Here is a 24,073-nt window from a genome sequence, read left to right as displayed (position 1 = left end):
TTGTAAAAAGTCGGTTTATTTGTCATGTTTTCACTGTTATCTCAGTTAAGCCATTTTGGTGTCCACAGTGACAGTCCTCTTGGAAGCCAGGTCATCCCCACTCACCCACTAATGGTGACCACCAACCACAGGCCTCCAGGCCCAGCTGACAGCTACAGCAGCAGGCGGGGCTGTGGGCTCCTCAGCCTGATGCTCCCCAGCACAGCCCAGAGCTGGGGACTCTGCACCTGCTTGCCAGAAGCTGTGGAGTCCCTAGGGTAGGTGGGGGCCCTGTTGCTCTGTGGCAGTGGCAGAGGAGGGGCAGTGGGAAGACCCTGTGGACTGGGAGGGCACCAGGCTCCTCTGCTCAGGACTGGGTCTAGACAAGGCCACATGTGATATGGTGTGAGCCTGGGCAAGGGATCTGGCCCTGCTGCTGACCTGTGTGAGGGCAAGTAGCTAACTGTCCCTTGATTGCCATTTACCAGCAAGCACAGCAGCAAGAGTCCCTGGGAGCCCTGGGTCAGGGAGGCATTTGCTACTTCCACTGAGGTGCGGTGGACCAGGTGTAGTGCTGCTCCAGGTGAACAGCAACTGCCGCTGCAGGCTGCAACCACATGGCTGTATATCCCCCAGGGATCCGGCCCTGTTGTGCGAACAGCTTGGACTCTCCTGTCTTAAGCTGACAATTTCTGGTTACTCTGACCTCAAAACTTCAGCCTTGCACCCTTCCTGCTAGGCAGTATCTGTCTTGAGAGAGGGCCTCTCCTACAGGCCGGAGTCTCCTAAGCCCCAGGGCCATGTTACCTGTTATCCCAGAACCCTTAACTCCAGACAGGGTTCTGAGCAACTTCTCTAAGAGATCTCCAAACCCCGGTGTGATTTTCTTATAGACCCCGAGCCAATCTACATTTGGTCCTAATGACAATAAGAAACTTCTAAACACTGGAACAGGAAAGTCTCAGTAGGAAGACAGGTGGCCACCACAGGCGCTCCCTTTCTAGTGGGGCCAGGGGAAGAGCAAGCACGAGGCCCCTTCCACGTGCCCGGCTACCCAGTGTGGCAGGATCCAGGTAAAGCCTGTGGTCCCTGCTTGCTGGCAATGGCAGCCGGGCACGCCTGGCCGACCCTCACCCGGCTGCCTGGCCGACCCTCACCCGGCTGCATGGCCAAATGAGATGCAGACATCTCCTAGTTTGTGCTTCCTTCAACCAGGGTCACAGACTGCCTGGGGGCAGTTGGGACCCTTGCAGCTGCCAGGCACTGAGAAGTGCAAGGGTTTAAATAAAAATTACGTTGGACACTTGGGGACAATTGGCTACTATACCCTCTGGCCGTCAGTTAACAATTCACTTCTATTGGTTTCTCTTGCCAATGCCAGAATAAAAAGCAAAATTTCAACTTGGAAATTTCCTAGCACTTTACACAGTGGAATGAAAAGATATGGGAAAAAAACAAAGATAAAAAAAGTGAAAAGTCCCTATGCCACAGTAGCATGCTCCAGTGGTCAGAGCACCCTTCCTGGGCAGTTCTGGAGCCTGTGCCCTCACCCTGGTCCATGGGCACACGGGCTCAGAAGAGAAGGGCTCCCATGCTGCCCACCTCGCTCTGCTCCTTGACGAAGATCTCGAAGTACTGGTAGATGATGGTGACGGCCAGCAGGATCCCGGTCCCAGAGCCTATAGCACCCAGGAAGTCAGCCAGGACTGAGAGGGCCCCGATGCACAGCCCACCGAAGGCTGCGGCTGTGGGGATGTACCTGCAGACAGACAGACAGCTCTGTGGTGCCTGCAGAGTCAGAGAGCCTGACAGGCTTTAAGCTAGCCACACAAGACTGGGGGGACGTGAGCAGCACAAATGCAAACACGGATGAGGCCACACTGGAGTCTAAAGAGCCTCAAACCAGGAACACAAGACACTTCATCTTCGTCCCTGTGCTGCTGGAGACCTCAGACAACCTGCAGTTGTGCCAACACAGGTGTGGTTCTCCCAGACAGTCTGAGGTAGGGGCCTTAAGATTTATGGACTGAAGTGAAAAGCCCTGCTGCCCTGGCTTAGAAACTGACAGGAAACGTGCAATTCTGGTGTTCCCTGTGGTGGCTGAGGTCAGGAGCACTTGTGTACACAGCATCTGGTTGCTCTGAGTGACTGAAGAAAGCCAACCACAATGAGAGACTGGGGGGAAAGCCTCAGGCCCCGAGAGGCAGCTTCAGAATGGTGATGAGAAAGGTGTGTGTGTGCAGGGCTGCCCTGTCTCTCTTCTCTTTCCTCTTTCTACAAGGTGATGGCTACGCCCCTCCATCACCCGTGGCTGAGCCCGGCACCCTCTAGTCTCTTTTGGTCTTATTTCTGAACCTGAACCCACCCTTCCAAGCGAGCTCCTGCAGGTGCCCTGGCTGCATCTGTGCCAGGACCACGCAGCCTAAGCCAGCACTGCTCAGTGACCTCCAGCTCACGGCCCTTCAGCACCCTGGCTGTGTGCCTCCTCCTCCTCTCCTGCGCTGTCTTCCCTGGCAGCGGCTGTGCAGGGCTGCTCTGGCTCTCTGCGGTGTCGGGCTCAGCGCCACACTTACCGGTTGAGCTCATGCACCATGGAGGTCTCCCTGTGGCCCCGCATCACCATCTGCTGCTCCTTCAGCTGCTTTGCCACCTGCGTGAGCCAAGCACAAGGACAAGAGCTGCAGGGTGAAGGCGCTCCACAGCGGAGCTACGCAACTGCAGTTTATTACTTTATTTGGTTTTTTGAGACAGGGTTTCTCTGTGTAGTCTTGGCTGTCCTGTACTTCACTCTGTAGACCAGGCTGGCTTCAAACTGCCTGCCTCTGCCTCGAGTGCTGGGATTAAGCTATGTACCACCACTGCTCAGCCAGACTTTTTTTCCCTACAGCCCCGAAATTCTTCATGGAGGACCTCTAACTTGCAACAGTGCATTCGCTCACACAACAGTCTATCTTTCTGGGTTGGCCTCAGGCTCTCAGAGCCAATTCTGCCAACCTCCATCTGTTGTCCTCCACCTAAGTGGATGGTCCATCTGCAGGATGGACACCTTTTATCACAAACCACTACGTATAAAGTGGTAACAAGTGGAGCCAGCAGGATGCAAGCAGCTGTCCCATCTCCCTAGCAGGAATGTGGACTTAGACTTACATCTTTGGCAGAAGAGCCTGAGACTTCAATCCACGTTTTGGAAAAGAACGCGCAGGAGCCCAGCATGAACACGATGTACACGACCGCGTGCACAGGGTCCTCCAGCACTGAGCCGAATGACTCCGGAGGAGACAGGTAGTAACACAGGCCCCCAACGGGATAAGCACGGGCGGGGCCCCCAGATGACGTGTCCTAGGAGTAAGACATGAAGCCTTCAGTATGCCACAGCACAGAGCCAGGAGCTCCCAGCAGCTGCCTTGTGGTATCGTAAGTACACCCACAGCAGTCTCACTGAGCTGCATTTCTAAGAGACAATTCAGAAAGACCTTTGTGTGAAATATCCATCGGTCCTGAGCTAAGACACCCTGCCACAAACCACTGCAACTAGCTGCGTCAGTTCAAACAACCCCACCTCACCGCGAGACTCACCGACCAGGTGCCTAGTAGGCTAACCAGCAGGTTGCCACTGAAGCGTGCTGACAGCATCTGGGAGATGACATACAGGTTGGACACCAGAGCGGACTGCAGGATGATGGGAATGTTCGAGGTGTAGAAAAGCTTGATGGGATAGGTGTTGTACTGGCCTCGGTAACGCGCTGACTTGATTGGAAGGTCCACTCGGAAACCCTGTAGGGCAAACACAGCACGTCCCTTCACTTTCCTGTTCTGCCTACCATCCCCAGTGTGGCTGGGGCTAGCCAGGCTGGCAACAGGAGAGGTGGTGCCAGGTGCCAGGTCTGCTACTGCACACCCAGTTGTGATGATGTCTGAGGGGGCCTGGCCTTTCCTTTCCTATATAGAAAGCCTGAATGGGCATCTCCGGATGCTACCAGCGGTTCTCAGGTGGCGGTCACCCATAACCCTAGGCGTCCTCCACACACCACTCACCCTCCGAAAGCCCGCACACCAGAGCTTCTTCCTCTTTCCCATTACACACCCAGTGCCCAGGACACCAGGAGCGAACAGAAGACTCAACTTCTTACTGCTTCAACTGCAGTCGTGGCCCTGCCCTGGAAGACTGACTGCTTACTGAGCAGGCAGCCAGCGGAGACGCAGCAGTAGTCTGAGTTACCTGGGCTCAGAAAAGTATCACAAACATGTGTCTTTCAAGTGCTGCCCCTTCTTTTGATTTTATTTACACGTGTTTTTGTGTGTGCGCGCCTCGGGATGTGTCCATGCCATAGTATGTAGGTGGAGATCAAAGGGCAGCATAAAGAAGCTGGCTCTCTCCATGTGGGTCCTGAGAAATGAACTGAGGTCACTAGGTTTGGCAACCATCACCTGTACTAGTGAGCCATCCAACCAGCCTTCTTTGTTTTAAGCAAGATCTCACCACATATACCAGGCTGTCCCTGAACTCTTGGTCTTATGTCCTACCCACCTAAATGAGCCACCACACCTGGCTAACTGCTGTTATTTCTTTCAGCTAATATCAAAGTACTCCAAAGCATGCTGGGCATGGCAGCAAAAGCCTTTAATCCCAACGCCTGGGAGGCAGAGGAAGGTGGATCTATGTGAGTTTAGGATAGCTTGGTCTCCATAGTGAGTTCCAGGCCAGCCAGCGCTAGATAGACCCTGTCACAAACAAACAAACAAACAAACAAACAAACAAACAAACCCTCAAACACACAAGTCCTGCTAAGCACGAGGGTCAGTACAATTATAAGAAGACAGCTAGGTTGGGTGTTCTCTTCAGACAGCTTAAGAGAGCAACAGTCATAACCCCGAGAGCCGAAGCAGGAGGACGGAGTGGCTGCTGAGCCTGGCTGCCGTAAGAGGCAGACTTCCTCTCAGCCGCCTATGGACACACCTGGAAATAGATGACAACGGCGAAGACAAAGATGGTGGCAATCAGGTTCATGAGGTTGGGGAGATTCTGGCGGTAGAACGCCTCTCGAAGGGCTCGGACCTTGTCTGTGCGGGTGGCCAGCAGGTGGAACAGCGCAATGATGGCGCCTTCAAATTCCATTCCTATGGGCAGAGCGAGACACAGATGTGGAGGAGGATGAAGAGCACCCACTCTGCCTCTCAACTCTATAATGACCAAAACTGAGGACAGGTGAAGACGCAAACTACAGCACTGGGCTGCTCTCTTCTGAGATGAGCTGGGTGGTCATATTTCTTAGGTCAGCAGATGTGTGGAAGGACAGTCACCAATTTAAACATATCTGTGACATATTCTGCCTGGAAAAGGCTAAGTCCTGGTTGGAATCGGGGCAGTAGGAGCATTCATCCCAGTCCCTGACGAGGGCCGCCCCCAGTGGGAGAGTGGGGAAAGCCTGGGTTCTCAGCTCCAAACACCAAACACTAACCCTACAAGGAGAAACACAGCTCCCGCCATGGGTGTATGGCCTGAGATCAGTCTCCACCCTTTCGCAGGTCATACCTGGCAAACAGATGGGCTCCTGAAAGCTGAAAGGACCAAGAAAAGGGCCCCAAATATCTGCATGGCAAAGGGGAGGCTAGAGCAAGTCCTCCTATCTTTTGGCTGTGGCCTATCTCCTACTCAGGGTTATGGGAGATGCAGCCAGGACAAGCTCTTATCTAACAGAGGAAGTAGCCCATGGGGAACAGGAATTGCTCATGTTTACCCAGCAGCAGCCTTTCTAAGCTCCCCATCAAGTGCTCGGCTTCTGCCCCGTTCCAGCCTTGTGGAGACAACCTCAGCTCAGGGCTGCAGCACCGCTGGCTGCTTCCGTCATGTCTCACAAGACTTTGCTTAAGTGAGATGCCTGCATCAACTCTATAATACCTCTCTGTGGTCTTTTCTTCCTTAGTTTTGTCGTGGTGACCTAGTGTCCCCATCGTGTGACAGCAATGTCTCAGAACCCACAGCAGTGCCAGCAATGCCAGGATTAGGTCCCAGCTCTTCTAATTTTTACAATTATTGTCATATCTACCAAATCTGCGGTAACAAGGCCACCTCCACATGCTTAGCGCCACTTCAGTGGCACACCATGCATGCTGTCCACACTTTCCCAGTCCTGGGCTTTTGCACTGCCCAGGAGACAGCAGTAGTGAGCTGGCCAAGCTGCAGCAGCCCTTCTGGCTACAAGTCACCTGTGTCTTCTGTACACCTCTGGTCCTTGTACCTTACTGTTGTTATCATCCATGGCTCCCTGTGCAGCTCACCCCACACTGGCAGCCAGAGAATCAAACCACCCTTTCAGATTACACTTCTCCCAGGCCTGGCCATGAAGACACCCCCAGTGACTTCTCCCACATCTTTCCTAACAACCAATACTGTTTCACATCTTGTCTGCTCAAGGCAGCCACACACCTGCCCAGCAGTGCGCTCTGCAGTGTGAGCGCATCCTTCCTTACTCCTGCCCTGCTCTCCTCTGCTAGCATCGCCAATGCCGGCATCCCTGTTCATGTCGTCTTTCTGAGTAGTGAACTCCATTTGCACCTTCACCTGTGCCTCTGCACACCTAAGTCTGACAAGCCCTGCCGTTTGTTGCCCCAGTCTCTCCCAGTATGCCTCTAATCTCATTAGAGGACAGTGTTTGCTCATTAGATACACGGGATTGTATGGCCTCTGGAGGCAGAAACTGCATTCAATTTTATGACAATGTGCACACATATTTTTCATGACTCTTCTAAATAAATAACACAGTTAGTGACAGAAGTCTCTTTCCCTAGTGAGTCTTATTCTAAGGCTTCCTTCTGTTTGCACATTCCTAGGGCACTCTTTTTTTTTTCTTTTTCTTTCTTTTTTTTTTTTTTTAAAGAGTAATTTATTGTTATGATGAATACATTGCTCTGTCGGCATGTACACCTACAGGCCAGAAGAGGGCACCATATCACATTATAGATGGTTGTGAGCCACCATGTGGTTGCTGGGAATTGAACTCAGGACCTTTGGAAGAGCAGCCAGATGCTCTTAACCTCTGAGCCATCTCTCCAGCCCTCCCAGGGCACTCTTAATGGCTCTGCCATAGCACCCTGGCATCTGGCCTGTACCTACTATGAGCAGGCATCATGTGGTTGCACGTATCCTACATGCACAAAGCTGCACCCCTGAGCTATACTCTCAGCTTAGTTTTCTGAGAGTACAGCCTCACTAAATAGTGCAGGCTGACCTCAAATACACATCCTCCTGCCTCAGCATCCGGGGAAGCTGGCATCACAGCTCTGTGTCACCACCTCACTACAAGATGGGCCAGGGCAGCAGCAGCATGTGCTCACAGCACCTACAGAGCAGGGCCAAGCACCATCTAATGTGTTGGGATAGTAGTTCCAGCCTTTTGGTTTTGTTTTTAAACGATCCAGAGTAAATGGCCAAAATACATAAAGGTGACGATGTGCACAGTTGCAGTGTCAACACACTGGACAGGACTTGATGTCTACCCAAGGCAGAGGTTAAAACACTTACTCCTCTAATGCAGTTCGTCCTGTGCTGAGGAGTGGGGCCAGACCCCGCTCACACCTGGCACGTCACCCCTGAGATGGCACATGGACATCTAGGCTGTGTGTTGCCACGAGCATAAGCCCAGGTGTGTTTAAAGACACTGCGTAGCACAGAAAGACCAGGGGCTTATGCTGGGCACAGGCAGAGCCTACGCCAACCTCTGGCACGAGCCCCCGGGGTCCTTCCTCACCTCGGCCCGTGTTGACAGTGGTGGGGCTGAATGCCTTCCACACGATGGTCTCACAGATATTGGTGGCAATGAAGAGCGAGATGCCGGAGCCCAAGCCGTACCCTTTCTGCAGGAGTTCATCCAAAAGCAGGACAATTAAGCCAGCAACAAAGAGCTGTGAAGGAAAGAAAAGGTAAAGAAACCCAAATAGATCATGTTACTGCTCCCGATGGAGGTGGCTCTCTTCCTTAATAACTGGGTTCTTGAGTATAAAAACAGAAATCTGAGTGTGAGTCCTTGACTTCCTCTGATGGGTTAAGAAGGGCAAACCCACAACCTCCAGTCTCTCCAAGGCAGTGAGCTTTGGTGTTCTGGATTGGGGTGGGGGTACAGCATAACCGTTACCTGAATGGTGATCAGCAAGCAGATTCCAGCCCCCATCTCCGAAGGGTCCCCGTACATGCCCGTCATCACGTACACAATGGACTGGCCGATGGTAATGATCATCCCAAACACTAGAAACCAAGAGCACCGTGTTCTCAGCGCAGGACAGGACACAACAGAGGAAGTGGCTAGTGCACACCCAGATGCCCAATGCTGAGAAGGAAAAGCATACTGCCCACTCTGCCTCCACGAGCTGCAGAAGGAATCTCAACAGTCACACTGTGCAAGCGTGAGGTCATAGGCACCCTCCAGAAGTACACCTGCTCTCCAGTTTACCTCTTGCTTAGTGATGAAGGAAGAGCCGAAGCATGGCAAATTAGAAAAAGCAGGAAATCTCAAGTAAAACCAGAGATTCAATGCAGTGCTGGCAGCCCTGAAGCACCCACGACCACTGCAGGGCACAGGATCTGGAGACCTCTGAGCCACAAGTGGGCCACCTCTCAGTTTCAGCACTCAGACTCAAGTCTAGAGCACAGAAGACTTCAGGATAAAAGCAATCCTTCTGATCTACGTGGAATTGACATATCATATTGGTTTGCCAGTATTAGCTAGTTCTAAGTAAGAGTGGGGGCAGCAGGGTGTGGTGGCACACACCTGTAACTCCAGCACTGGAGAGGCAGAGGCAGGCCAATCTCTGAGTTCAAAGCCAGCCTGGACTACAAAATGAGATACACAGGGAAACCTTGTCTCAAAGAACTAAGAGTGAGGACTTAAATTTCAGTTTAAAATTTCAAGTGTCCCACTTACTATAGTACCTATTTGAAGTTCAAAAACAAAACTGTTCAGGGACTGCCAAGATGTTTATACTGATAAAGATATTCACCATGCAAGTGGGAGAAAATTCCTCAGTAACCCTGCATTATTTAACCGCGCCTCCCCCCACCCCCTCACCCCCAATATCAGCACCGTCTTCAGTTCACAAGCTGGTAAGGAGCACAGGACAGAGGAGCGCCCTCTCCTCCCTTAACCACCTTCACACAAACAAGAAAACACGCGACATAACTGAGCCACAGGCACAACGCCCCCCGAGCTCCATTCACGGAGACTGTGATGTACGGGTGCAAACTGCACAGTAAAGGGACAAGCTGCCAGTCCTGGTCTGTCCACTCCGTCCGGCCTCTTCCTCGTGCAGCTCATGGAGTGCAGCGGAGGAGCGGCCAGGGAGGGCAGAGCGCAGAGCACACCTGCTTTAATTCCAGAGACCTTGCAGCAAATTCCCACTCTCAGCCGTGGCCACCAGAACACCACGCGTGTTCCTTACACTTCTGGGCTCCGTTGAAGAGAGCGCGGTCTTTTGGAGTGTCCCCAACTTCAATGATCTTGGCACCAGCTAAGAGCTGCATGATGAGGCCAGAGGTGACAATAGGAGAGATGCCCAGTTCCATCAAGGTTCCTTGAGGAAGGAGGCGAGACACAGCCGACATTAGCTTGGAAGAACGTAATTAAACACAACGAACAACACAGGGGTCCCCCTAACAAACTCGACAGCGTTCAGTGTGCTAGCAGCATTTACCTTACAGAACCACCTACAAATATTAATGATTGGAACAGAGCTTAATGCCTTCTATCCGCCCTGCCAGGCAACCCCTCACTCTGCTAAGACAGTCACGTTCCCCAGGCTGCTGCATTTCAGTACAAGAGCAGATCTACTCTAGCGTCAGAGACAAGGGGTGCGCTCCCCGTGAGTTAGTAAACGGACAACACTCAAGGCATCCCCAGAGTCTGTGACTGTGTCTGGCTGTGACTACATCCCTCCGTCCATTATGTTGCAACAAGTCACACTTCTCATTTCCAACTTGATGTGCATTGCATTTTTAAAAATGAGTTAATCAAATGCAGCATCAACATATTAAAAATCCTCACTGTGCCCATAGATAAGTGGTCAGGGCTTACAAAATCAGTTTTTGGGTTTTTTTTGTGTGTGTGTGTGTGGGGGGGGGTGGGAGAGCACGATGATGACACTGCACCTTATAGGAATGAAAAAGATTCAGCTGAGAAACAAACTACGCCTTCTAAAGAATGTTGTCACGTTAGGTGTATCAAAAGTATTCTAGTTCTTCCAGGTCTTAAACAACGCTCTACAACGCAGCCTTATCTTGTCAGCACAGGCTCTGCACCGCACTCAGACCCACCAGGGTGCACTCAGCAGCAGGCGCCGCATCACTTTCCCACATCAACACCCTCTCTCCAAGCTGCACAGCCTCACAAACTTTCTGAGCTCCATAAAGCCCAAAGCCTAACCGAGGGACCCCAGGCTCTTCTTTCCTGTGCAGGGAGAGGCAGTGTGAGCAGGGTCCTACCTCTGTTAGAGGCTAGAATCACTCGCATCCAGTAGAAAGGGTCGGCTGAGTCTGAAGACATGATGCCAAACAGGGGAATCTGGAAACAGGCAGACAGCAGGTATCACACACGTGTTGCCAGCCCACTCACCCCTACACACAGCACAGCAGAGCTCACCTGGCAGCACACTAGGAAGATGAAGAGGGTGATGGCTGTCCATAACACTTTCTCCTTAAACTGAATCTGAAAGGGAATGAATGAAAGCAATGTTATCTCATAGGCACATAAACACCGATGGATCCAAGTCAGACCTCATTCTCCACTTGTCGGAGCTGGTCAATGTGCACCAAGCGCAGAGCCGTAAGATTTAGTATGTAGCACGCGCATTCTCTGCAAGATGTGATGCAAAGACCCTGTTGATCTTCACCTCAGATAACCCATCGCACAGATTATCTTTTTTTTTAAAGGTTTATTTATTTATTATTGTATATACAGTGCTCTGCCTGCATGCACACCTGCAGGCCAGAAAAGGGCACCAGATCACATTATAGATAGATAGTTGTGAGCCACCATGTGGGTGCTGGGAATTGAACTCAGGACCTCTGGAAGAGCAGCCAGTACTCTTAACATCTGAGCCATCTCTCCAGCCCCCGCACAGATTATCTTTATATGACAATGAGCAAAGTGACCAAAAAAACTTCACCTGTCTGAGATCCTACAGCTGAAGGGAATCTGTGCCCAAAGCTACACTGTTACCCAGTCACAGTAATAGCTGAGAATCAAGATGGACGAACCCTGAAGAGAAAGGGACTCACGAAACAGACAAGCCTCGCAGCACAGCCAACATGCCTGTAATACACCACTAACATCTTATTCTGGACTGAACTAAGTTAAAATGTGGGACTGATCGGTAAGCGAGGCAAGAGGCAAGCCTGTAGTTAGCACTGGAGGAGGACCGCAGGAGCTGATACGGAACCACCTGCATCAGCAGCGTCAGTTTATCTTCACAGCCCACCCCCCAACCCCCAGGTGTGGGAGTGTGAGGCTTAACCTTGCTTGTCAACCTCATGGGTTCAGAATCACCATGGAAACAAACATTTGAGTATGACCATCATGGAGGAGTTTCTGGACTGAGCTCACTGAAGGGGGAAGACCCACTTCAAATGTGGGTGGCCCCAATCCACAGGCTAGAGCCCAGGACTGAATGAAAAGGAGACAGTGAGCTGAGACCAGCATTCAGCTGCCCTGCCTCCCGCCTGGGGACGCAGTGTGACCAATGTGCCTTACATGCTTGCTGCCTGCATCCCTTGCCATCATGAACTACCGCTGAACAGTGAGCTCAAACACAGTCCTTCCTTTCTCCCATCGTTTTTGTCAGGAACGTCACAACAATCAGAAAGGGAACAAACCGAGTAAGTTAAACACAATGATTTTACTATAGCCCCTCCCATTCACGGCCTCTGTCACCAGGTAATGAGAGCCCCTCAGTAGTGCCTGACCGCACTATCACACTGGCTTTACACAGGCTTAACAGACAGCTAAAGAGCAATCATATTAGGTGGCTGTAATACCAAAAACCAACCAACCAAACAAACAAACAAAAAAACCAAAGGCCACCAGGCGCTGACTCAGTGCAGAACCTCAGTTCTTCGTGCATATGCAGTCCTAGAAAGACACAGCACTGGAGCCTGTGAGTGGGGTGAGCTCAGAGCGCAGACCCTGCAGAGGCAGCTGGGGCGCTCATGTCCTCCTCTTTCTCTCAAGAACGAGGTTGTCCCACCATTCTTCCTACCACACCAAGAACTCAGAACCTAACAGGGGGAAGCAACACCATTTCACAGGAGCCAGAAAGACAAGCTTGTAGTGAGTACGTACACATACTATCTATTGTGGTAATGGACACTGGACACAGGGCCTCACGGCCATCGTTAGCCACTTTCCTAACCCATGGAACAAATCTATTAGAAAAAAAAAAAGGAGACACATTTTTCAAGGCTATTTTAAGTGAGAAAGCCTCCTCTCCTGGTCACTTAAGAGCAAAATACCAAAAGCTTTTTTCGTCTAAGTCCTGGCTCTTCTGCCTCTGAAACAGCCCCAAACCAATCCCTAATCAATACCACGATTCGCCCTCTACTACAAAGGCCCCCAAGGCACACTCCCTTACTGCCAAGGCCACTTCTCATCTGCCCATCTCACTCACCTTCCCCGTGTTTCTCTTAACCTTTACACTTACAATCAGTAAGAGCTGCATCTAACAGCCTACCTCCCAAGTGCACTAATACTCTGCCTTCGCTGTGGAAGCAAATTGGGAACTCCTGGCCAGGAATCCTTCTAGCCCTCTTCCAAAAACCCCCATCAGATGCACTCCCCACCTGAGCCCAGTCATACCTTATACCAATTTCCTGGTTCTGCCAGGCCAAGGTCACAGGGCTATAAAGAATGTAAAGGGTGGGCCACGGGCTTCTTTGCCCTAGAGTCAGACCCTGTGCACTGATGTAAAGCCGGTAAGGCTTTGCGAATCAACCTGTCATAGGCAGCCAGGGTGCTGCAAGGCATTTGTGCGAAACCACGCTAAGTGAAAAAATATTAATAGCAGACACTGAACATCTATGTGGACACCAACTGCAAATGCCATATGTGAATGCATGACACAGTCTGAAAAGCCAGGGACGCAAAGTGGAATTACTGTGCTCCGTAACTCAGAGGCCTGGCCTTTCCTTCACTGGACAATCTCACATTAGGAACATTTATTCTGGGGTTGAAGCTGACAGCCATGGGAACTCTGATTAGGATTCACACGGAGCTACAGTTCTATTTCTAATACACCTGCTGTCAAGGGCAGCTGACTTCATCAGTGCAGTTATCCTCAATGTTGGGGCAGCACAGTTTAAAAAAAAAATACAAACACGGGTCATATCGATTACATGACTGGCTTTTTCCTTTGGAAACTAGATACTAACGCCACCACCCCGACGAAACAAACACGCCATGATCTGCTCCTGCGGGATGAGAAGAAGTGAGAGCAACTCAATCTGGAATCCTGAGGTCGTACTCAATCACTGCTCAGACTCCACTTTTGGACCAGGCAAACCTGAGGCTTTGTTCGCCTCCACCCACTAAAGATGCTCCAAACGAAACAAGACGGTTCCGTGAGAACTCCCACACAACCAGGTCACCTTTCGACAGCTCCCGTGAGGATCCATCCCCGCACATACAGCTACACTCTGGCCAGTTTCCATTCGGCGTGCCGAGGCCATTTTTAATTGTACTGTAAACTTCCAGCACCCAGTTTCACAAGGCTTCTTTGACCACCATCTGGGGAACTTACCTTTCTCTCTGGCTTCTGAATTTCCGGCAAGATGACACAGAATGGCTTGATGACTTCCAGAAATTTGACTTTGATGGAAGAAACAAAAAGAGAAATAGTTAGGAACAGAGTAACCTGCGGGCACCAGGGGGAGCCGGCACGAGTGGGAGCAGGGCGTGTGGACCCAGAGGGCTCGGTCTGGGGGCGCGGGGACGAGGGGTATCCGGGCAAGGCCGCGTTCCGCCGGGATCGGGCAACACGGCCGGCGGGCGCCCTAGCAGGGAATGGGGATGCATCCTTGCTGCGCCGGAGCTGCCCAAGGGGACTCACTCGCCATGGCGGCGGATGATCCAACTCCACGCCCCGCTCCGACTGCGCTCCACTTCGAGTGAGGCGAAGCTGCTAGCTCCGGAGCGCGTATCCTCCGCCGAGAGACACGTCAGTGATAGCCCGGCGGCGAGCGGCGCGGCGAGGCGGGGCCAGGGATGGGTCACCGGCCGCTTCCGCTTCCTGCCACGCGCGCCCGCTGCGCCGCCTGCGCCAAGACCACAACTCCCGGCAGGCAGCGGGAGCGGAGGGGCTATTGGGAAGACGCCGGTCGGGGCCCGCCGGAAGTGGGCGTGTGCAACTGCGCAGACTCCGCTGGGAAGTCAGGTTGTGTTGGTATGGATGCTTCACCACACTTATGGTCCCATGGAACAGGCGATTCGGCTTTCCCTGTCGCCTATTAGTGCCAGTGATGCTGCGACTCAGTAGGCCTCGGCTGCTGCGCGGCCCTTACGACCGAACAGGCGTTTGTTGAATCCTGCTCAGCTTGCCTTCTGTCCTGGGTGTTATGGGCAGCCTCTGAGGATGCCTTAAGCCTCTGCGTTTGAGGAGGCCGGGTCTGGCGGCTCGGTGTGGGCCCCGGCGCTGAGCATTTCGAGAAATCCTCTTGCCCGGGTTCTATGGAACTGAAGAGTTAGGAGAGAGAAAGAAACGGAGCCAAGCCTTGCTGCTCCAGATCTTCAGGGGAAGGAGTCCTCTTGGGCTGGAGCAAAGGCTGTGTGAAGGGGACGAGGCGACGTGGTGCAACGTGGAATTTGCTTTTTAGATGGATGTCTGCCTGATCTTAGCTCTGTGCTAAGTCAGAAACAGACTTCTTGCTGTGCTCGTTGCGTGCCGGGGTTAGGTTTCATCTAGCGAAGTCCTGACTTCAGTGGAGATGTTTGCAGTGGCCAGGCCTTGAGAAACACTCTAAACAGCTAGGCCTATGTCATTGATAGGACACTTGGATTGAATTTAACATTAAGTTGCCTGTGGTTACACAAATACTGGTGGGTTTAGGGAAATCACTTAACAATATACTGTATGAGGGCAGCACCCGCGCTGCTGGTCTAGCCTAAGGAGAGGGTCTGCGGATTGGTCGTGCTAAGAGAAAGCCGTTTATTGGGAGTAACAGAACTGCTTATATAGGGGAGGAACCAGCAATCCAACAGCACTGTGGAAAGTCCCCAAGAGGGAGCAAACCAAGGGCCAAATAACGAGACTCAAAACAAGGAAAATGAAGGCAACCAGTGGAGCACAATGTTTCAGCTGCAGAGAAAAACAAGTAATGGCCAGTACCAGCACAGCTGGGGTTCCCCACATAGGAGGTTTTTGTTTTGAGGTTGGTTGGTTTGTTTTTTGGTTTTTGGAGATAGGGTCTCTCTGGGTTAGCCTTGGCTGCCCTGGACTTGCTTTGTATACCAGGCTGGCCTTGAATCCACAGCGATCCGATTGCCTCTGCCTCCCAAGTGCTGGGATTAAAGGTATGTGCCACCACAGCCAACTGGGACTTTGTTTTTATTAAAACAAACAAGCAAGCAAATTCCAGGCTGTCCTGGAACTCACTATGTAGACTAGGCTGGCCTTGAACTCACAGTGATCTGTCTGCCTCTGCCTCCATGAGTGCCTGGATTACAGGTGTGTGCCACTGTGCTCGGCTAAAATCTGAAGTTGTGATAAAGTGTTTCTTTGAGATTTATTTTTTATTGTGTGTGTGTGTTCACTTACGTATGAATTCAGGAACCCTTGGAGGCTAGAAGAGGGTGCCGCCTGATGAGGGCTTTGGAACTGGATCTCAGGTTCTCTGGAAGAGCAGCAGGTGATCTGAATGGCCGAGCCATCTCTCCAGCACCTTGATATGATATTTTAATATACAACAAACATGAATCTTGAATCTTGTTAATCTTAAAGACAATTAAGAAGTTAAAATAGTAATGGATTCCAGACCTGAACTTGTTTTTATACTATAAGAAGTCAGCACAAAATAAAATGTGTATTTTACAAAACAAAGTTCTGGAATAAAAATGTAGCTTGATTTGTTTTCCCTTCTTCTCCCTTGCCAAGAATTTGAGCAGCTTACGTTGGAGGCAGGACAGTGGGCACAAAAGTTTTGTTGAAAAGTGAAAGTAGGACTTTCATCTGCTTGTCTGATGATGTGTGAGGCCCTGCGCTCAGTGCTCACAGAACAAATTGTAACACCTACCAAAAAGATTACAGTGCTGCACGGGTTTGTCTTTCTTCAGAATACTGTTAAAACTTGTGGGTTGAGTGAAAATGTTTAATCATCGATGAGAGAAAAAGATGTAAGAGAGCGCAATAAGTTTCACACATTAAATATTTCAGGAATAAAGGCTCCCTAGAGTCTGGCCTGGTAACTTAGGCCTGCAGTCCCAATTACAGTTAATCTGTTTGTTTGTTGTTTTTCTTTTGGTTTTTGTTTTATCCAAGACGGGGTTTCTCTGCATAGCCTTGACTGTCCTGGATTCACTTTGTAGACCAGGCTAGCCTCCAACTCACAGATCTACCTGCTTCTGCCTTCCCGAGCTCTGGGATCACAGACCTGCAGCATAGTCCGTTTCTTACTATAGTTTTTAAGGATTGTCTTCAATAGCTTCCTGCCTGAACTGTTTCTTTGTTTGTTTGTTTTTGGGGGTGGAGGGTGGGGAAGAGGTTGTCCCAGAAGCCTTCACTGTCCCTCATTCTCAGTTATGAGTCTGCAGTCATTGGTACCACTGGCAAAAGCTTCCTTGCCCATAGCAGCCAGTGGCAGCTCCGACCAGACATCAAAATAGCTTCCAGTGGCAGCAAGGACCACGGACATCAACATGCCCTAGAGCGACAGCGCAGACCACAGACATCAGCACGGCAGCAGGGAACACAGACTTCACCATGGTCTCTGGTGGCAGCCCAGACCACACAAGTCTTTGAGGAGGCTCAATCCATTCTTATCTTCGATACCTTGGGGTTGGGCTGTGTTTCCAGGGGGTAGGCAGAGCCTGCAGGAGCTCCAGGCTGCTGTATGCCACCCTGCCTTTGTTGTCCCCTGCCTTGCCTGCACCCCAGGCATGGCAATCGATCATGGCAACCCCATGGCCCAGCATTCTCCTGCCCCAAGCAGGGTGAGTAGCTTGAGCAGCAGCAGCAGCTGCTGCAGCGGCGGCTCCATGCTGTGGGGCTGTGGTCTGAGTGGTGCCACTGCTCTAGCAGACAGCAGCAGATGGAGGGCCGTGGTAGCCTGAGGAGGACCAGCCCCACTTGTAATGACATGCTCTTAGTCACGGCTGTCACTTTTCTAGTTCCTCTTCTCTCTGCAGCACATGCCACTACATTCCACCATATCCACCTCCCCGCCCCCCCAATTCCATTAAACCACTTGTTAAAAAAGCATATTCCCCTAGGTCCTGCCTTTAAAAAAAAGTTGTTTTAAAGATACCATGTGCTCTGAAGGCTCATCCTCTGCCGCCACTGTCTCCCCATGAAGTCCCCATGGGTCTCTTAGGCACCTTGGCTTTATGGGTGCTGGTGGCCGCATCTTGAATCTCCCAGGATTTTTTTTTTTAAACATTTCCCTTTCAAATGGTTCCCTGGTATCTTAGGGTTTCTATTGCTGCAATGCAACACCATGACCAAAAGTAAGTTGGGAAGGAAAGGGTTTATTTGGTTTACACTTCCATATCACTGCTCATCATCGAAGGAAGTCAGGACAGGAACAGGGAAGAAGGAGCTATGCAGAAGCCATGGAGGGTGCAGCTCACTGCCTTGCTCAGCCTGCTTTCTTATCCAGCTCAGGACCACCAGCCAGGGGATGGCACCGCCCACAGCGGGCTGGGCCCTGGCCCTCCCCCTCCCACACCAATTACTAGTTGAGGCAATGCCCTACAGCTGGATCTCAGGAAGGCATTGCCTCAACTAAGGCTCCTTCCTCTCTGATGACTCTTGTGTCAAGGAGACACAAAAACAGCTAGTACACCCGGGAGGTTTATTTTTGGCTCCTGATATCAGAGTTTTCAGTCCACGTTTACTTAGCTCTGTATCCCTGCGGCAGCATGGTGCATCCTGCTGCCGTGAGATCCCGCTGCACTCACCACACGGCAGCAGGGAAGTGAAAAAAGAAAGAAGGCAGGATCCCAACATCCCTTTAGAGGGTATTGCCCATCACCTAACTTCCACTAGCTCCACCTCCTAATCATTAGGACCTAAGGCGTCTACCATCTCCCAACAGCGCTCAGGCTTCTGCAAGATTTTTCATTTTACACTCAGGTGGGGAACTAAGTTCCCATTATTTATCCCCCACTTTTAATTTTTTAAAATTTCCCTTTGTTTTTATTTTATGCGTATGGCTTTTTGTCTGCAGGTAAAACTATACACCACATGTATACAGTGCCCATGGATGCCAAAAGAGGGCATTGGCTCTCCTGGAACTGGAGTTACAGATGATTGCCTGTGCCATGTGAGTGTTGGGAATCAAATCCAGGTCCTCTGGAAAAGCACCAAGTGCTCTTAAGCACTGATCAGTCTCTCCAGCCCCCAAGCTAGTAAGTTTCTTACTTGTTGCACTCCTAGAAAAACTTCAATCCTAGATGAAAACAAAGCAAAAATTAAAATGGAAAAAAATTAAAATGGAGGTCATGTGACATCACCTCTAGGATGTACATCCAGGACTCAGCCTCTCTGAGCTGCTCCATGACAACCTGATTAAAAGCTGTCTCTCCACCGCTATGTCATGCTTTTTTTTTTTTATCAATCACTGTTTCAAGTTTTACTTGTGTGTTCTCTCCACCTACACACTGAATTCTGTCCTTGTGAACTAACATTTTATCAATATAGTTTGTCTAGTTGCTTTTGGTTTTGTTCTTAAGCTGTGAGTCTTTCCCAGGTATCTCCACTTGCTTTCTCCCATCTGGAGTGGGCGCTCTTTGGGTCCGTAGCACGGAAGCCCACTTGGTACTCCACAAGACTGCTCTCCCAGTCCCATCTGCTGTTTCTTGGTCCTGTGATTTCTCTTTTCCTTGGTTTCTGCCACAGCACATCCTCGAGGAGTCTTTCCATGGAAGGTAGATCTGGCAGCTCTTCAACATGCCTGCTCATTCTTTGCCTTCCTTTCACTGAGAGGCGGGTCTAAGCCTCCTCCCCCAACTCCACCTTTAAAGTCTGAGGCTTGTGACTGCTTCAGCTAAGAAAGGCTGTTGGAAATGATGTCAGAGGCTTCCAAGGACAGGTCGTGGGAAGCCGCACTGCTCTTGCTTTACTTACTGGAACACAGTCTGAGCTCTGAAGCGGCCATGGTGAAGGGTCACTGAGAGTCCAGTCTTCTAGCCGTGCACACCAGTTACCAGAGTGAGCAGCCTCTGAGAGCTGTTCACCTCACCTGTGTGTGAGGTGGGTCTGAGTGCCATCCAGTACCTTTGCTGGAGCTACTCGGAGCGGGTGAGTCACCTGGCTGAGCCATGCCACCATTCTTAGCCCGCAGAGGTATGAAATGTGGCCAGAGGACTATTGCTAAATTCACATGTAGTCTGTTGCATGGTAGTAAATGAAAATGTTATTGCTCTGCCCTTTAGTGATAGTGAAGTCAGGCATAAAGCAGGCTCATGTGGGTTCCCTGCTCTGGACTCTGCCAGAGCCTCTGACTGTACTCTCTGTTATATCTACAATAAAATCCTTCTCCTTATGCACACCTTGGAGCAATCATATCTTCATCTCATTCAGTAATACAATATAATAAAATAAACAAAAAAAAACTAGTGCATCAGAATAGGGAGAAAAAAAAATCCAACAAACAAAAGAAAAAGAGCCTAAGAAATGGCACAAGAAACAGATTATAGACACAGAGACCCACTTGTTTGTGTACCCAGGAATCCCATAAAAACACTAAACTGGAAGTTATAATACACACACACACACACACACACACACACACACACACTCCATGCAGGCCTGGTGCATTCTGCCTCAGTCTCTGCAAATTCAAATGTGCATCAGCCCTGTTGAATTAGAGGGATTTCTTTCCTTGATGCCCTCCACCCCCTCTGGCTCTTACACTCTTTCTTCTCAGGGTTCCCTGAGCCCTGAGGGGGGAGATTTGATGGAGACATCCTGTTTAGAGCTGAGTGTTCCGAGGTCTCACATTCTCTGTGAGATGTCTGGATGTGGATCTCCATATTTGTTTCCATCTGCTACAGGAGAAAGCGTCTTTGATGACGGCTGAGCAAGGCACTGACCTATAAGTATAACATATTGCCATCGGGGGTCCATTTTATCGCTACCATCTTTTAGGAAACAGTAGTATTTAGTTTTACCCTAGATCCCTGGGCTATCTAGTCCCAGGTTCTTGGTTAGCCAAGCAGTGTCAGGTATGGGTTCCATCTTGCCGAGTGGGCCTTAAGTCAAATCAGATATTGGTTGGTTACTCCCACAGGCTTTGTGCCATCTTTGCATTAGCTTATCTTGCAGGTAGGACACTGTTGTAGATCAAAGGGTTTGTAGCTGGGTTGGTGTTTGCATTTTCCCTTGGTAGCATGCTGAATAGTTTACCAGAGACACTAGCATGTAGGGGGTGAAGATTCTATGTAGGTCAACTAGACTTCTCACATACAATGAATTGTGTGGGTATTGTTTTCAGCAGTCAGGTCTTGCTGTCATTTTGTGGAGAGCTTGTAGAGTCTTGACAACAGTTTGGGGTATTTGATGGTTCCTATGGGGCCTCTTTGGCCAACAACTCAATTAGATGCAACCCATTCCTGGCACTGGAAGCTTCCTATGGTGAAAAGGGATGTCCAGTTGGGATTCTGTCTCCCTCATTATTTGGCAATTTCATTTAGATCATCTTCATGTATGTATATATTTTAGGAAGCTTCTGTGTAGCAGGTTTCCATACTACCCTTCAAGTGACCCTTACGTTTAGCTGTCTCTCTGTATTCTTTCCCTCTTCCTGCTCTTCACTCCTCTTGATCATCCTGTTCCTTCCTTCCCCATCTATTTATAATTATCTATTCTATTTCCCTTTCCTAGGGAAGTCTCTGACCCCCTTAGTCTCTTACTCTATACCTAATCTCTGCCCTATAGATTGCAGCTTGGTTATCATTGATTTAACAACTAATATCCACAGGTAAGCAAATAAGGATTATATTTGTTTTTGTGGATCTGAGTTACCTCACTAAGGATGATTATTTTCATGATTTCATTTTTAACGGCTGAATAATATTCCATTGTGTAAATATACCACACTTTCTTTATTTGTTCACTTGTTGAGGGACATCTAGGTTGTTTCCAATTTCTGCCTAGTATGAATAAAGCAGCAATGAGCATGGTTGAGCAAGTGTCTCTATGGTAGGGTGAAGCATCCTTTGAATATATGCCCAAGAGTGTTATAGCTGAGTCTTGAGGTAGATCAATTCCCACCTTTCTGAGAAACCACCACATTGCTTCCCATAATGTCCGTACAGCTTTGCAGTTCCACCAGGATTGAATGAGTGTTCCTCTTACTCCATATCCTCACCAGCTGTCATCTGTTTTACTGATCCTAGCCATTCTGACAGGTGTAAGATGAAATCTCAAAGTAGTTTTGACTTGTATTTCCCTGATGGCTAAGGACATTTCTTTAAATGTTTCTCAACCATTTGAGTTTCCTCTTTTGAGAATCCTCTGCTTATATCTGTACCTCATTTTTAATTGCATATTTTGTTTTCTTGATATCTATTTATTTAGTTCTTTATATATTTTGGATATTAGCCCTTTATAAGATGTGTAGTTGGTAAAGATCTTTTCCCATTCTGTAACCTTCTGCTTTGTCTGAATGATGGTGTCCTTTGCCATGCTGAAGTTTTTCAGTTTCATGAGTTCCCACTTATTAATTGTTGATCTTAGTGCCTGTGCTAATAGTGTTTTGTTGAGAAAGTCTATTCCTGTGCCAATGAGTTCAAGGCTATTCCCCACTTTCTATCAAGTTCAGTGTATCTGGTTTTATGTTGAGGTCTTTGATCTACTTGAGTTGGGTTTTGTGCAGAGTAATAAATATGGATCTATTTGGATTCCTCTACATGAAGCCAACCATTTAATGAAGATGCTGTTCTTTTTCCAGTGAATTTCTGGCTTCTTTATAAAAATAAAATAAAAAAGGTGTCCATAGGTGTGTGGGTTTATATCTGAGTCATAAGTTCGATTCCATGGATTGTTGTGTCTGTTTTTGTGCCAATATCAGAATTTGAAGTTGGAAATTGTAAGACCACCAGAAGTTCTTTTTATTGTTCAGGATTGTTTTAGCTTGTGTGTGTGTGTGTGTGTGTGTGTGTGTGTGTGTGTGTGTGTGTGTCTTTCAGTAGGACAGCCATTTTTACTAAATGAATCCTACCAATTCATGAGCATGGGAAATCTTTTCATCTTCTGATATCTTCAATTTCCCTTTTCAAAGTCTTAAAGTTTTTAACCATACAAGTCTTTCACTTGCTTGGTTAGAGTTATACCAAGATATTTTATATATTTGAGGCTATTGAAAAAATTGTTGTTTTCCCTGATTTCTTCTGTTTGTTCATCATTTATATATAAGAAGGCTACTGATTTTTGTGAATTAATTTTGTATCCAGCTACTTTGCTGAAAGTGTTTATCAGCTGTAGGAGTTTCCTGGTGGAAATTTTCAGGTCACTTATGTATATGTATATGTGTACTATCGTAGTTTGTTGATTCTATTTTCACTCTCAGGTCTTGAATTATTTTATTTATTTCCTTTCACTCTTTGTGTTTTCATAGATTTCCTTAAGGGATTTATTCACTTCCTTGTTAAGGATCTTTATCATATTCATAAAGGCTATTTTAAGGTCTTTGTCTTGTGCTTCAGCCATGTTGAAATTCTCAGGGTCTACTGCGGCAGGGTTTCTGGGCTCTCGTGGAGACATATTGCCCTGGTTGTTATTGTGTGTGTGTTTAACTTTTAATTGATTCTTTTTGGATTTCACATTATGCACCCCAATCCTACTCATCTTCCAGTCCCTCCGTATCTGCCCTCTGCCCTTGCAATCTCCTTTCCAAAAGAAAACACAAAATAAAAACAAAGTAAAACAAAATCTTAATGAGGAATCTGTGGTGTGTCACAGTGTGTCACAGCTTTTGCCCAAACAGCTTTACCTGCAAATGTTCACTGCAATGAGTCATGGGTCTGGTTTGAAGACTCTGGCTTGTTTTACCATCGATACTGGATCCTTACCAGGACTTCTCTCGGATGTCCTGTTGTTGCCCTGTGTCATGGAGATCCTGCAGCTTTGGTTCTGCAGTACTGCCCCCCTTTTTTTTATGTGATCCAGCAGCTCATAGATGGGGTAGATGTTGGGGTGTACCAACTCAAAGTCCTGGATCTGGGCCTGGGTGGTAGCTGAGTTGGTCAGCTCACTAACTCTCCCACTGGCCAGGCAATGGCCAGGGCCATCTCTCCCTCACCCACACCACTGCATGGCTGACAAGGGGAGGGGCGAGCTCTCCTGCACCCACACTAGCTGGACCCATTGTGCTGCCCAGGTGAGGGACAGGGCCAGCTCAGCTCAACCTCTGGACATCAGCATGGCCTCAGGCAGCAGCCCAGACTACAGATGTCTTCATGGTCACCACAGATGGCTTCATGGTCACCACAGATGGCTTCATGGTCACCACAGATGGCCTTTGGTGGTAACATGAGCCACGGACATCGACACAGACCTCTGCTGTCACAGGGGCATGGACTGTAATATCGGATTAATAAAGCAACAATTTTTCTGTAACCTGGTTAGCTCCCGAAAGAATTGACTATGATTTATCTTATAAGCATAAAACACTGGAGCTGGGCAGATACCAACCCTCTAAGATATTTTGTTATCTCCCAGAAACACATTCCATTACTTGCCAATAAGTCATCCTGTCTGAGCTGCTTCTATTCCTTCAGTCTGTCCTCATGGCCATGTGCTCACCCTCCATCCCGCTCCATGACAACTCTTTTTATCTCCTCCTTTCTCTTTGAGAAACATTCATAACAATGACTGTAGAAGATCTCAGGGCACTGAAATC

At 49.1% G+C, this 24,073-nt stretch overlaps 1 protein-coding gene and 1 long non-coding RNA gene across 2 annotated transcripts; one reads left to right on the top strand and one right to left on the bottom strand.

Annotated features, from left to right (window-relative positions):
• Positions 1–14,239, bottom strand: SEC61A1 (SEC61 translocon subunit alpha 1). Its single transcript, XM_084766163.1, has 12 exons — positions 14,068–14,239; positions 13,759–13,826; positions 10,608–10,673; positions 10,451–10,529; positions 9,412–9,543; positions 8,112–8,221; positions 7,728–7,881; positions 4,937–5,097; positions 3,556–3,753; positions 3,127–3,318; positions 2,553–2,629; positions 1–1,738 (listed from the first exon to the last, which is right to left on the bottom strand). The coding sequence occupies exons 1-12, from the start codon at positions 14,072–14,074 to the stop codon at positions 1,552–1,554; spliced, it is 1,431 nt and encodes a 476-aa protein (XP_084622289.1). The 5' UTR covers positions 14,075–14,239; the 3' UTR covers positions 1–1,551.
• A 103-nt stretch (positions 14,240–14,342) lies between these two features.
• Positions 14,343–16,078, top strand: LOC311588095. Its single transcript, XR_014776089.1, has 2 exons — positions 14,343–15,385; positions 15,784–16,078. It is a non-coding gene; the product is annotated as an uncharacterized lncRNA (long non-coding RNA).
• Positions 16,079–24,073: the final 7,995 nt, after the last annotated feature.

The sequence above is a fragment of the Acomys minous genome (assembly GCF_964271855.1).
Source record: "Acomys minous genome assembly, chromosome: 17".
NCBI classification, from domain to species: Eukaryota; Metazoa; Chordata; class Mammalia; order Rodentia; family Muridae; genus Acomys; species Acomys minous.
This window is presented reverse-complemented; position numbering and strand designations above follow the sequence as displayed.

Coding starts and splice junctions, on each gene's coding strand:
- SEC61A1 (XM_084766163.1), bottom strand. Junction 9,544..10,450: donor GATTCTAGCCTCTAACAGAG/GTAGGACCCTGC, acceptor TCCTTCCTCAAG/GAACCTTGATGGAACTGGGC. Junction 3,319..3,555: donor GCCTACTAGGCACCTGGTCG/GTGAGTCTCGCG, acceptor TCTTACTCCTAG/GACACGTCATCTGGGGGCCC.